At 40.1% G+C, this 15,448-nt stretch overlaps 1 protein-coding gene across 6 annotated transcripts in view; it reads right to left on the bottom strand.

Annotated features, from left to right (window-relative positions):
* The window catches only part of PIGL (phosphatidylinositol glycan anchor biosynthesis class L), an 87,261-nt gene that overhangs the window by 35,039 nt on the left and 36,774 nt on the right, over positions 1–15,448 (bottom strand). For all 6 annotated transcript variants that reach the window (XM_039847460.1, XM_039847459.1, XM_039847462.1 and 3 more), the window contains exons 3-4: positions 6,599–6,689; positions 1,332–1,399 (exon numbers count right to left, since the gene is read on the bottom strand). In XM_039847460.1, coding sequence (XP_039703394.1) covers positions 1,332–1,399; positions 6,599–6,689 — 159 coding nt within the window. The remainder of the gene's footprint in view (positions 1–1,331; positions 1,400–6,598; positions 6,690–15,448) is intronic.

Here is a 15,448-nt window from a genome sequence, read left to right on the forward strand (position 1 = left end):
TTCTAGGTCTCCATGGGGCTGGGTGTCCACTCCAGTCTTGGAAGCCCAAGGCCTCAAAGTAACCACATGGTTGGTTGGGAAGACCACTCCTGGGCTACCTCATTTCTCCCATGTATCTTGACAAAAAAACTGCATCTCAGATTATAACCAGGGGATGTGTCTTTCCTGAACCTGAAGGGGCCTAATGTAACTTCGAGTCTTTTTCATAGGTGTGGCCTCTGGCTAGGACAGGATGTGAACAGTCTTTATAAGAGAGGAGAGCATGCTTGCTTGTCTTCATTTCATAGTCAAGGAAAGAAGAGGAGCTGTATGGAAAGACTGTGTAGGTAATGATTTCTAGCATCTTCCAGTAGGTGATACACAATTTAGAGACAAGGCTGGAGGGTCCTAACACTGGATAGGTTTTCACAGGTGACAGATCAGATAATGAATGGAGACCTGGGATTCCTGGGTTCTGGTACTGCCCTGCCATTGTTTAGCCTAGCAGTGCTGGACAAACCACTTCACTGCCTTGGTCAGATGAGGAGGTTGGACTTAATGATATAGGTAAGGTCATTTCCATCTTCATATATTTCACTGCTCTAGTCTGAGAATGTTGGGCATGTTTAGAAGAAGGTAATTAGGTAAATCCTTCACTTCAAGTTGTTCCTTTCCTTCCTCAGTAGCTGGGCCAGGGCTGCCACACCGCTGCTCAATGGTGCCTAGAAGAAGCACTTCTCTAGAGGATGGAAAACATTGTATATGTTTGTTTGACCCTGAATAAGTCCCTAATGTTGTTGAGGTTCATTTTTTTTTTACTGGTTAAATACAGATATATATCAGTAATATAGGGTGACTGTAAAGAACAAATTAGATTTCATATTATGTATGTATATCTTTCTTCTACAAAGAAAGATATGAGATAGTGTAAGAATATACAACAGTAGGTAACAAAATAAATGAGAATAAGAGGAGGAAAAAGAAGAAGCTAGGAGGCACACTGGTTCCCAATCCTTAAATCCTCATACATGTGCTATAAGGAGTTGCAAATTTGGCCCTACAGCTTTTTTTGGCCAAAGCAAAGAGAGAAATAAAATCAACTTCCCCTTTGCTGTATCCATGGGGTAACAAATTCCCAGCTATTTAGGAGAAAAAAACCATAATTAAGACTTGAGAGAGATTTCTCACAGGGAGGATGTGGTGAGATGTAGTGAGCAACATGGCCAACACTGGCTCTCTGATAATAGTAAGCTTCATAGGGCTCAGATAATGAGTGAGAAAGCACGTTAGATACCATCCACCCTAAGCAAATGAACAAACCTCTCCCACCTTCATCACCCAGAGAATCATACCTCACCGCTGCATACAGAGCAACATGATTGCTGTGACCACTTACTCCCCCTGCATCGAAAGTCACCACCTGCAGAGAAATACAGGGTTTCACTCATGCCTCGACTTCAAACTAGCTGTCCCCATTCCCTTGGGAAGGAAAGAAGAGTGCAGAACCATGAAACTTTTCAAGTTCTGAGTATATCTGAACTGACTTTGGTTCAGATCAATGGTGTGTAACTACTGGTTTAGCTGATTGGATAGAGACTTTTCCATGAGGCTTACTGTTTATTCTTGTTCCTGGCCAGTGAAGCAAAGTGGAATTCATTCACGACAGAAACCTGGGTTCAGAATATCTGTTTCTTATCTGCCTAGCCAGTCATTAGTACATTTAGTTTTCCTGGCTGGCTGCTCTGTGAACTTTGTTCATGTAGATGCTGCTTGATTTATTGGGTCTCTTTTCCTTGTGCCATTCCAAAGGCACAAAAGCTTTGAGGGACAATTTCCACCATGCCCTGTGGTTAAATTCACAGAAAAAATGTTTATTCATAGACTGCCCTGTTCCCATTTTTGCAGATATAGCATCTGTTTATTAACTGCAAGCTTAGTCTAGGTTCCAATATTTCATTTCTACACAGATCGATTTTAAAAAACCCAAAGGACAATTTTAATAATAATAATAATAATAATAATAATAATAATAATAATAATAATAATAAAAGGATAGCTCAAATAATAAAAGAAACATAATAAAGAAACCAAGGACTCAGAAAAAGAAATAGAATTGGTTAGGGGAGATGGAAAGAGGCAAGTTGTCTCCCAAGAAAGAAGGTGACCACACAGCATGGACGAAGGGACATGGAACTGGGATTGGAATAGTCTGGAAAGGGGTTCATTATTAGTCTTTCTATACTAAAACATAAAACATGTTGATTCATGTACAGAAAACTCTGAGCAGCTAATATTTACTGAGCACAGGCTGGGAGTAGGGGCTATAGATTAAAAGCGAATTTAAAGTCCTATCAACTGATCCTGATTCACATAAGCTGCAAAAAACAAAAACACATTTATGAAACGAGACTACTGAAAATGCAAAACTGATATTAATTTTTCGGTGTGATATTATAGTTATGTTACTAAAAGACTAAATGTCTTTTAGACTTGCATACTAAAATATTTAAATATGAAATATGATGACAAGGATTTGCTTTAAAATATTGCAAAAGGTAGAAGAGGTGAACAGGTGTTTAAATGAAAATAGTGATTATGTGTTAATTACTGAGACCAAGTGATAGGAACACAGAGGTTCATTAAACTGTTCTTTCTACTTTTATATGCTTGAAATTCTCTAGAATGAAAAGTTACAAAAAATTAGTTAAAGGCTTATAAAAAGCTAATCATATAATGGTGTATATATGTCATTATACATTTGTCAAAATCCATAAAATACACGACACCAAAAGTAAACCCTAATGTAAACTATGGACTTTGGGTGATGATGTGTCAATGTAGGTTCACTGCAATAAATTGTGGGGGATGGAGGGTAGGTATGTACTTTCTGCTCAATTTTACTGTGAACCTAAAACTACCCTTAAAAATACAGCCTATTAAATAAAAGTTAACCATGTAACTCAGGTACCCCATTCTGATCCCATTTTTCCATGCAACATGGTGTGTGGTAGAAGGACCCATATCTGCTCTTCTCTCTGACACTAGTTAATGCCAGCCCACTGGGCAAGTTACAGAACTTTGCCACTGTAAGTTATTTCAACTTTCAATGTCTTGGTTTCTTCATCTGAGAGATCAGAAAAGTAATATGTGCCCTGTTTTCCTCATTGGGTTGAGGTGAAGATAAAATAAAGCCACACAGAAGTGTTTAGAACCTAACAACAATAAAAGCTAGACTGTTTCAGCTCTAAGTCTATTGTTATCAGATGGATCTGGACAGTTGGGGCCAGGTCATTATCGTAGGCATGCTGGAGGGCATACCCTTGGTTAAGGAATTTGGGGCCACATGGAGTTTGGCTCAGTCACTTTTCAAATTCTCCAAGGTCTGTTTTTTCCTCATTCTATTCCTTCTTTTTAATCTCCCTCTTCCTTTATGTTGCAAGGAGGATTGAGTTGAGTTGCATCCAGCTCCCTGGACTTTTGCAGATTTGCGCATGACAACACTGGTACCTGTAGTTCTTTACAGGTTCCATCCACTTTTCTCCCAAGTTGCAGATTCTCTGTTCAAATGAAATATTACCCAGACCCCAATAAACAAGAGATAACAGTGGGGCTGCTCAACTGGGGGGCAGTTTTTTCCCAGAGACATTTGGCAATGTCTGGAGACATTTTTATTGTGACAAATGAGGAAGGTTACTACTGAGTAGAGGGAGGGGTTATCTAGTAGATAGAGTCCAGGGAAACTACTAAACATTGTACAGTACACTGGAGAGCCCCTACAACAAAGAATTATCAGCCCCGTATGTCAATAGTGCCACTATTGAGACATCTTGCCCTAAGGGAGCAGAAACTAGGTGTGTTTGGCTCATTGCCCCAGTTCACAACAGATAATAAATATCACGTAGCAAATGCTCAGTAAATATTTGTTAAATGAAAGATTGAAGTAGAGGTTGGGCCCAAGACCTAGCCTACTTGACAGATGTGCTTTCCAAAGCTCTGTTCTGTCAGCTGTTCTACGTGGTTCTTACAATACTCCTTCAGTGAGCAGGACAGATAGCTCAGCATGCATTCAACAGAGTTGAGGCTAGACAGAACACAGTTTCCTTCCATCGCACTGTGCTAATGGCTGCAGAGCCAGCTTTGGCTTTGGACAAAGGAGAGCTTTTGGTATCATCTCAGCAAAGCCCAGGTGAGAAATTACCTTCTCATGGCTTAGCTCTGTGCTCCTCACTTCTGCCTATGCTTCCCTGTTGGTGCTTTATCTTCTCTGATTGTGCAGTTGATACTTCAGTCTGGACAGGGCACCTGAGGCCCTCCCAAGATTTATGCACTCAGCTTGGTAGGAACACTGCCACATAGTGACTTCTCACCTGCCTAGATTCATCTCTCATACCTGGAGTGTAAGGACTGTGGGTCTGTCTGAAAGTGCATTTCACTGCATCATAGGGGGTTGAGTGGAAACCCATACTTAGCTTGATTATGGCCGCTTATGTCTACACTAGTCATGGGTGTTAGCATGGCCTTATACTTCTATTGCCACACTAGTGCAGAGAAATTATTCCCAACCGCACTGTGAAAACTTGAGAATTCCTTTATTAACAGCAAGGCATGTTAAAGACCTATTTTAAAAGGATTTCCTTCTTTACAGAAATTACATCAATTCAAGATTGTCCTGACAATAAAGGTCCCCTCGCTCTTTTGAATGAATGTGAGCAGCTCGAACAACAGAAGAATCTCCAGGCAGACAGGTGGCAGATAACAGTTATAGCAGTTTCAAGATGAGCATGGTCTGGGGCCTGTTCTAGTTCTTGGGGATATAAAGATGCCATTATACAGTCCTTGCCTTCATGGGCCTTACAGACGAGTTCACAAGACATGGTCTGTACTTTAAAGGATAAATAGCAACATGTCACAGGCACAGGACACACAGCAAATACTGTAGGAATCCCCAGGAAGGCAGAAGTCAGGGAAAGCTTCTTAGAGAGGTTAGTCTTCAAGAGCCTGGACCACAAATCATTTTTCTGGGACACAAACTTGGGAGACTCTTCTGAGAGCAAGAATAGTATACAGAGCTGTCTGTGCCCTGAATATCCTCTCTGTATATTCAGAGCTAAGGCCAGCTGCTATGTGGTCCAAAAAACCTGGCCCTTTAGCAAAGACCAATCCTGCTCACCAGTGTCCAGTAGTTAAGTAAGGGCCAAATCAAAGAGGGCCAAGTTTAGAAGGACAGGAGTTTATCCTATAAGCAAGAGTTACTGGGGAGATCAGCTCTTCATACACACCAAAGTATGGGACAAAGGAGAGTATTTGGGGGCTAGCTCTGGGCTACCAAGGGGTATTGCGGCAAACTTCACAGATTTCATTGTTTTACTTTAGGCGGACAACAAAGACCAACTCTGTCTATATCTGGGCTGTGGAGCCCTGAGAAATTCTGACTGTGTGGGCAGGGGCAGTCAGCAGGGCGAGGAATTTGATGCCTAATCTCAGGGACGGAACCCCTTGGGTTTTCACTTCAGACTCCCTAGGAAGCTATAGCTGGGAGGTATGGGCCTGCAAGCTGCTGGTAACCATTTTTCCAGCCAGGAAAAAGAATGAAGGCAACACATAGAGCAAGATGGAGAAGAGTTCTAGCAGGGTCGGGGGCCCACCTGCATCTCCACCTATATGTAATTTGGAGTGAGCCAGTTAGGTGCTCTTTTGGCTTGTGTGGGCTGTTTCAGCTGTATTTCTGTCATTAGAAAACAAAGATGGTCTGACTAATAAATCAACAAATAGCTGTTCTTACAAAAGGTCTAATAAATCAATTCACTCAGTAAACTCATCATTGATAAAAGCCTAACATGTTTTTCTCTGCCAGAAGGATTAATCTTTTAATAAGAATTTATCAAAACTTAATTTTTGATATGATTGGGGCTTTAAATGGTTGAATTTTAGGTATTACCTCATGAAGGACTATTATTATTATTTTAGAAGTGGACATTAAGCCTTCTTGTCAGCCTTAAAATTGACCATTGGCAAGGCCCATTCCAACTGATCCTGGGAGAGCTGAGATGTGTGTTCCCAGACTCATCTACCTCTACAAGTAAATGTGAATTTCCATTATTGCTCTGTGACTCGAATCTTCTCCCTGCAGTGGGTGTGAATTTATTCTCGTGTTTTTTGGAGTGAGAAATTGACGCTTAGTGTCACCATTTGCCAAACATGGGCTAGCTGCCTAGCCGCTGGTACTTCAATTTCCCTGATGTAAAATGAGAATTATAACAACATTTACCTGTAAAATTAAAATGATACTCTAAACGTGAAAATGCTTGGTAAAAGGTGAAGTTCTGTACAAATGAGAGTTGCAGCACAGGCTCCTGGGGACTTGAGTTTTTAGGTGGCAGGACAGAGGTGGAGGATGGGGGAGGTAAAAGAGGACATAGTTGGAAAAAACTTCTGCTTCTACCTGAGTGCTGACAATTTGGTTACTTAGTCTCACAAAAGATGTGTTGTCATCAGGAGGTTTAAAAGAGAGCACTGGAGGTCTTGGACTCTTTTTAGAAGAGTTGGAAGTGAGAGAGTGGCCACAGGAAAGGTGTGACTGGGAACCTCAGATTTGCATTCTGGGAAGGTGTTCCCTTACCAGGTTGATGCTATTCACTTCTATATGCTGAAGAAGGATGCTGGCCACATGCTCTGTGTTCCACTGCACACGTGGGTCATCTGGGAAATCCCTGGAAGGAAAAGCACAACTTGAGCACTGTTTCTAATCAGGTGCAAACTTCTCCCTAAGCTCTGGTAGGTGTGTGCCAGTCTCGTGACGGGAATTATATGGGGGTGCTACCCTTAAATATCCAGATTTTAGTTGAAAGAGATGAGATTTAGAAACACGACACAGCTATAAATCAATGGACAATTCCACAGAATACACTTTTGGAGCTTTGTGCTCGTTGCTGGGGCAGAAGAAACAGACATCAATTAGACAGGCTTTGTCTACAAGCTGGGGAGACAGATATGTTAATGGTGAACCTGATACAAAGCAGAATATGTATCTTTATAAGAGTAATAATGCTTTAAGTGAAAAAGTACAAAGCTATGTTACTTCATTTAACCTCGTGAACATCTTTTGAGGAGCTCTGATAGATGAAGTTAAGTCGCTTGCTTGAAAGGTTGTTAAAGTTGGATTTGAACCCAGGTATTATGGCTGCAAAGCCAAGATGTTTTAGCACTAGGGAGCCGGCAACATTCCTGCTCCAATGAGGCCGTACCACATCACCTACTTGAGGAGCAGAGGTCTCTGCAGGTTAATCTGTCTCCTCTTCTGTCCCTTTTTTTGTGCATAGATCTATGGCATCACCTGATATGAGGCCAAGGCCTAAATTTGACCCCCATTTCTGAAAGACATTATAAATATATATCCATCTCTCTTTGGCTTAGATCCTGTGGCAACATCCACAATGTGACTGAGAGGACAGAGGCTCTCTTTGCCCTCCATCTGGCAGGCTGCTATAACCTCTCTATGGATTAAAGCCATTAACTGACCCTCTTAGGACTTTGGTCAAAGGAGAGCCACTGAAGGCTTTTCAGCAGGAAAAAATGACATGAGCTTCAGCACTAAACAATATAGTTATTTCCTTTGCTTCATTGCTACCTCTACCAAAACTCTAGGGTGCTGTCTATGGAGGGTAGCTTTATATTTTTCAAAGCACTGTCCTGTTAGCCATTCCATGCTCCAGTAGTAAGCAGGACAGACATCTCAGCTGGTAGGAGAATGGATAGGGATAAAGGGAGAAAGTAGAGGCCAGTATAAAGCCTAGGCTTATTCTGTGGGAACAGAACCAAATCTGGTATGTAGAACATGACCTACTGAGGTCAGACTGCTGAAGAAAAAAGAGATACAGGAATCAGGGAAAATACCTTGGTGAGAAAACAGCTACATATGTACCCCTGGCGGGGAGGTCCACAGAAATGTATTGAGGCATCATTTTGGACATTATACCAGTAATAGCCACATGGATGGTAAAGCAGTCTTAGAGAAGGGGTAGGACAGTAGTTGGCTAAGCTTACTAATTCCTGGTTCTGAAGTGCTGAAAGATGAATCCTAGAGTGGGAAAGCCTATTGCTGCCTTCCATTCACCTTCGGAGACCTGGGATCTGCTATTCTAAGGCTCTTCACTTAGAGCAAGGTCCATGAGAACAGGTGTTACTCCATGCCACTCCTTCAGTGGCTCTACCTTCTCACCATAGATAAGAAAGCAAATCATATAGGGGATTCTGGACTGTAAATATCCCCTCTGTAATCTGATACAAGTGATATGGCAGCATTGCTTTTGTGATCAAGTACCTCTTGGTCAGGCATTCAAGATTTTCCCTAATATATCTCCTATTTTGATCCACTTCATTTCTTTTTGAGAGAGCAAATAAGATAACACACATGAGAAAGCATTTAAAAATTGTAAAGGGACATGTAAATGTCAAAGTAGTGGCTGTTATCGATGCATTAGCCTAATTTAGGCCCCTTAAAACAACAACAACAACAACAACCCTTCTTTCTTTCTTGCTCTGAAATCTCTTGCAGAGTTCTTTGCTGACTGCCTATATCAGTGGTCAGTGGTTTCCAAGTAGGCTATGGACACTCCAGGAGATGTGTAAGATGATCTAGGAAGGTAAAACAAGAAATCTCTAGAATTTCTATTTAAATAGTTTTTAAAAATCTGTTTAAATTTCTATTTTGTAGCTATTTTATAAGGTATCATATACTGACAAGAGTTTAACATGTATACAGTTTAATAAGCCCACAAATATCGAAAAGCAGACTCAGGGGACTATGATCAAAATATTTGGAGATCACTGGTCTAATCTAATCATCCTACATTTTACTTGATTTTTTCCCCCATGGATATTTAGAAATAACTTTATTGAGGTATAATTTTCATAATACCAAATCCACCCATTTAAAATGTATAATTTAGTGATTTTTAGTAAATGCTCAGAACTTCTACATTTTATTTTACTAGTGTTTTACATATATTTGGCTGGGCCAAAGACTGCTGCTATACCAACTAGTCTTCGGGGGTTGAAACTTTCAAATAAAAGCTTTGGAAGATAGCAACTTTATAAAACAAATTAGGGGCAAAAAAAAAAAAAAATGAATTGCAGAGGAAAGCAAGACATCCCAATGGCACCACCTTCCCTAAAGGCAGGAAAATATAAAATTTTATAGTGAGAAACTTCAAACAGAAAAATGTAAAGAAAAGTAACTCCTTTCAGACCTAATGCCTGAGTTGTCATTTGCCTAAAGTTCAACTCTAATCAACTCAAGGCTTGGGTCCAAGTAATAACTTTTGCAAAGTTCCTTTCTTCTCTGATAGATTAACAACTACTCCTTATAAATACATGCTGGCAGAATGTAAAGGGAAGTATTGTTAAGAGACAGTTGATGGCTGGAGTTTATACATGACAACCAGAATTGAAACCTTTTTCTGTCACAGTTGTGAGTTTTCTGTCATTTGTTGCACTACAAAAATCTTGATTTATATATGCCATAAATTTTTAGTCTCCATTTTGTTGATTATTTAGGTTGTTTCCAATTTTTATTATTGTAATAAGGTTGTAATAAGCATTCTTATATATAACTCTTTGTATGTACCTCTCAATATGTCCTTGGGATAAAATGAAAGAAATGTAATTTCTGAGTCAAAAGTGAAGTGAAGGGAACATGTATAGATCTCTCTCTTAAGAACCCTGTCATGAAGAGTAGATGGAAAGTGCATTAATTCACAAGAAGTACAGCATTAAGGGGATGTTTTTAAAAAGGAAAGAGGTGCTCCGTGACTGCCACTTAGCAGATCGGACTTATTTGTTCGTGTTCCTCTCTGCTTCTTTTGCAATCATGTCTGACAAACTTGATATGGCTGAGATTGAGAAATCTGATAAGTCAAAACTGAAGAGAAGAAATGAAAGAGAAAAATTCACTGCCTTCAAAAAAAACAAAACAAAACAATTGAACAGGAGAAGCAGGAAGGTGAATCGTAATGAGGCATGTACCACCAATATGCACTGTATATTCCATAAGCATTGCCTTTCACTTCTTTTAGCTGTTTAACTTTGTAAGATGCAAAGAGGTTGGGTCAAGTTTAAATGACTGTGCTGCCCCTTTCACATCAAAGAACTAGTGACAACAAGGCTGTCTGGCTGGCAGGGGAGGAAAAGAACTTGCATGTTAGTGAAAGCAGAAGCTAGGTGGGATGACAGTGAAATCAAGAGTAAAAACGACACTGGTCCAAGGTTACTGCAGGCTGTAAAATGCAGCTTAGAGTGCCATTTTTTTTTTTTTGTTCAAATGATTTTAATTATTGGGATGCACAATTTTTTAAATATGCAAATAAAAAGTTTTAAAACTTAAAAAAAAAATGGAGAGAGAGAATTGTGTATTTTATAGGCTGAAAGGAAAGACTAATAAATATAACTCATATCAAGAGCCCCAATCTTCCTAAAAAGCTCAGGTGCTTTTATACCTATTTCCATAACCTGTGAGTTCCCCCAAATGTCCACTTCATTTATTTCCTTTTACAGCTGGAAAGGCCTGTTTAGAAGAGAATGACTGAGTTATACAGGGCATTATGTAGGCACCAAGGGGGCCAGCTGACTGGGAATATAACAGAATACATATATTGTCAAGACTCCAATTTCATCTTATTAACGAACTCTTCTCCTTAGAAACCATATGTATGTAATTCAAAGCCAATATGAAAGTAGAAATCAAGCCTCAAAGATTAGTCAAGCTTTTAGATTTAAAGAAGGCTGGGAATTACCCTCCCTATCTGATGTAAATGTGAACCATGCAATAAACTTGCTTCAGCAATAGCTAAGCAGCTCCTTTGCTGCTTTTGTTTCCTCAGATCCAGATCTGTATAGGCCTACAGGGAATGGTAATAAAGTTATTGAGCTAAGAGTCCCTAGAAACTTCCTTTAATTATTAGCAAGGTCCTTCATGGTTTTTACTACAATTTTAATGAAAGAGTATGGAAATCTCTGAAATGCTGATGCACCTGGCTAAGTTTGCTAAGATACAAAGCTGAGCAACACTTTCTGGTTGAAACAGATGGCTATAGTGAGCTAAAACCAAGTTGCTGGCTAGGTTTTGCCCCAGTAGCAAAGAAGACAACTCTGAAGAATTAAGGACCAAGAAAACCAGGGATTGCAGCAGGCAGTAGTTGTATGGCCCTGACTTGACATGCCTCTCTTCTTTCAGAAGAATTCTAGTCTCTAGAGTCCTATCAGCTCAGAAATGATAAAACTCGGTCTGGTCAAGATAGCAGACCTCCTCTCACAACAATACCAAAATTACAATGAACAACCATTACTGGGAGTTGCCTGAGTTCTGGCTGAACAGAAGTCCTACAACTGGAGACATACATGAGAGGTCATCTGGAGACTGGTAGGAGGGACGGAAATGCAAAATGGTCTAGTCCCACAACTGTGTATGGTGGTCAAGAATCGAGAGGGTTACCTTGGCTGCAGAACCCCCGCTATTCCCCACAGGAGCGAGGGGTCCTGGCTCCACACTGGGCTCCCCAACCCAGGGTTCCAGTGGCAGGGAGGGAAGTTCCCACACCCTCTGGCTGTGAAAACCAGCAGCGATTGTGGCTGAGTGAGGGTGGCTGGAGTTGCAGACATTCCTCTTAAGGGGCCCACACACAAACTTATTCCGTGACTGATTCACCCGCTTTGAGCTCCAGTGCTGGAGTGCCAGGAACATATGGGAGGAACTGAATTGTCTGGCTTCAGGGCGAGAGCTGAAGGGTGGCTTTCTCTGAAACAGAAGTACTGGCGATTTCCATTGTTGAGCCCTCCCGCTTCCCAGTGTGCAGACACAGGTCGCTCTGTCCAGGTGATTCCTTGAGACTCTACCTCTTCCAGCTTGTGGGCCCACTCAGGCTACCTCCAGTGGTTTATTCCAGACAAATGGCCTGTCTTGGCTCACACTGCAGAATTCCTTAAAATCTCTCAAAGGTTCACAAAACCCAAAGAAGCAGCGTCTGGCCTCGGTGTGCACTATATGTCTTGATGAGCAGCCCCAAGCCCGGCACTAGCAGAGGTCAACCTCAGTTCCTGGCTTGGCTACTCGAGGCACCTATAAGCCCAGCACAGGTGGCAGACATCAGTGGAGTGTTTGGTGACTCTTACCAGGTGGCTCCACAAGTGCACAAGCTGCAGCTGAACTTGGTCTGCAGCTGGGCCCCTCCCAGGAGGTCCTTGGGCCGGCACACCCAGTGGCCTACTTCAACCAGTGCCAGAGCCAAAGCACTACCCAGGGCAGCATCTGAGGAGGACATATCCAAAGGGCAGAGTGGGCAGGCACCAGAGGCCTGCTAAAGTGAATTCTGCTCCATAGGGTCAGTGCCTCAGCAGCCAGTCCTTATAACCAATCAGCCCAAGAGTCAATCACTCCCCTCGACATGCAAACAGTAACCAAGGCTCAACTACAACAGAAGGGCACATACAACCCACACAAGGGATACACCTGGAGCACTTGGCTCAGGTGACCAGAAAGACTGTGCCACTGGTCCCCACAGGACACCTACTACATAAAGCCAGTCTACTAAGACTGGGAAATTTAGGATCCTTACCTAATACATTGAAACAAACACAGGGAGGCAGCCAAAGTGGGGAGACAAAGAATCATGTCTCACATGAAAGATCAGAACAAAGCTCCAGAAAAAGAACTAAACGAAATGTAGACAAGCAATCTACCAGATTCAGAGTTTAAAACACTAGGTATAAGGATACTCAGTGAACTTAGCGGAAGAGTTGATGAACTCAGAACTTTAACAAAGAGATAGAAAACATAAAAATGGAAACAGAAAACATAAAATGGAACCAGTCAGAAATGAAAAATAGAATATCTGAGATTAAGAGTACATTAGAGAGAATTAACAGATTGGATGAAGAGGTGGAAGCAATTTAGAGGATGGGGTAGCAGAGAACACCCAATCAGAACAGCAACAAGAAAAAAAATTAAAAAAAAATGAGGATGGTTTAAGGGACCTCTGGGACAACATCAAATGCCACAACAGTTGCATCATAGTGGTACTAGAAGGAGAAGAGAGAGAGCAAGAAATTAAAAACATATTTAAAGAAATAATAATGGAAAACTTCTCTAACCTGGAGAATGAAATATACATACCACCCCAGGAACCTCAGAGAGTCCCAACAAGATGACCACGCCAACATGTCATAATTAAAATGCCAAAGGTTAAAGACAGAGAGAAAAATCTTAAAAGCAGCAAGAGAAAAGCAATTAGTTACATACAAGGGAACTCCCATAAGACTGTCAGCCGATTTCTCAACAGGAACTTTGCAGGCCAGAAGGGATTGGCACAGAATATTCAGAGTGATGAAAAGCAAAGACCTACAACCAAGATTACTCTACCCAGCAAAGCTATCATTTAGAATCAAAGAGCTTCCCAGACAAGAAAAGGCTAAAGGAGTTCATCACCACCAAACTGGTATTACAAAAAATGTTGGAGGGGCTCCTTTAAGAAGAAGAAAAAAATGTGTATCAAAAATATGACTAATAAAATGGCAACAACTACATATCTATCAACAAGTACTTCAAATAAAAAAGGATTAAATGCTCCAATCAAAAGATAGGGTGGCTGAATAGATAAGAAAACAAGACCCTTATATATGCTGTCTACCAACAGACTCACTTCAGATTAAAAGAAACATAGAGACTGAAAGTAAAGGGATGGAAAAAGATATTTTGTGGAAAAAAAAAAATCTGGGGTAGCAATACTTATACCAGATAAAATAGGCTTTAAAACAAAGGCTATAACGAGAGACAAAGAAGGACCCCATAATCCCACTTCTGGGTGTTTATCTAAAGAAACTCAGAACACTACTTTGAAAATGGAATATGGAAATGTGCATCCATATGTTCATCGCAGCATTATTTACAGTAGCCAAGATATGGAGGCAACCTGGGTGTCCACCAATGGATGAATGGTTAAAGAAGAGATGGTACCTATATACTATAGAATATTATTCAGCCATACAAATAAAATAAATAAATAAATAAAAGAATGAAATCTTTACATCTGCAACAACATGGATGGATCTAGGGGGTAATGTACTGAATGAAGTTAAGTCAGAGAAAGACCAATGCCATATGATTTCACTTACATGTGGAATCTAAAAAACAAAATAAATAAAACAGAAACAAACTCATAGATACAGAGAACATTTTTGAGAGTTACCAGATGGGAGGAGAACTAGGGGAGGTGGGTGAAAAAGGGGAAAGGGATTAAGAAATACAAATTATTAGTTGCAAAATAGTAATGGAGATATAAAATATAGCATAATAAATATAGTCAATAAAATTATATAACTATGTATAGTATCATGAATACTAGATTTATTGGGGTTATTACTGTGAGTTTTATAGATGTTTAATCACTATGTTGTACAACTGAAAGTAATATTATATGCCAACTCTAATTCAAAAATAAAAAAATTATTAAAAAAATGATAAAACTAAAACTCTGAAATATCTGGAAAAGTCACACCTTGTACTTAGACTTTCTACTTTAGAGACCTGAGGTCTTTCCACTCCTCCACTCTGTATCTCAAGTCAGTTAGGTGGTGTTTCCTGATAAGAAGCCAGCAATAGAGAACTGGGAATAAAGGGAGAACTTCCAAGGCCCTTCACAGAGGAAGTCTGAGAACTGTTTAAAACATTAAAAGGTATGTTAAAGATTGTTTAAGGAAAACAAGTATTTTACAAAGCAATAAATATAAGCTGCCAACATATATTCTTCTAATTTTCAGAAAGAAAGAAATGCAAAATTAAAGTAGGATGTCTGTGTAGAAAAGGGCGCAGGGAAAGGTGCTGTTCTACACTGTTGGTGTGAGTTTAAATTTCTACATCTCAATGAGAGGGAAATTTGGCTATATGTGATCATTTGTGCTCTTTGATCTTATCTTTCTAGAAATTTACTCTAAGGAAATAATTAAGAGGAGCCTACAAATCAAAGTCAGCTCAGGCAGAGATACCACTTTCACTACAATTATAGGGGAAAGAAATCTGCAGTTCTGTTGTTCTGCCACCAGGGAGCTATTTCTCTAACTTCCTGAATTGTGGCTTATGAAAAATGCTAAAGATAATAGAGTTTTGACATATGTTCAAAGCAAAAGTAAAGAAAGTGTAGATATACTCAAGGTAAGGTAAGGAATGTTAATGCAAAACGGGAAAAAAAATTCCCCTTCAAGTTATTAGACTTTAATTTTGCTTCTGACTTCTCATTCTAAAAGAATGAGACATATGAAATAGGAATAAAGTGTATTTACAGGAATTGAATTTTGAAAACAAGTTTGTGAGAGAATTTCTAAATAAAGGGATCTGAATATGTTCAAGGCTCCAGATATCCTAGCTTAGGTTCTCTAGAAAGCAGAACCTAGGATGAAGGCTTAACCATGAGTACTTTATTGG

Source organism: Pteropus medius, unplaced genomic scaffold (genome assembly GCF_902729225.1).
Source record: "Pteropus medius unplaced genomic scaffold, Ma_sr-lr_union100, whole genome shotgun sequence".
NCBI lineage: Eukaryota > Metazoa > Chordata > Mammalia > Chiroptera > Pteropodidae > Pteropus > Pteropus medius.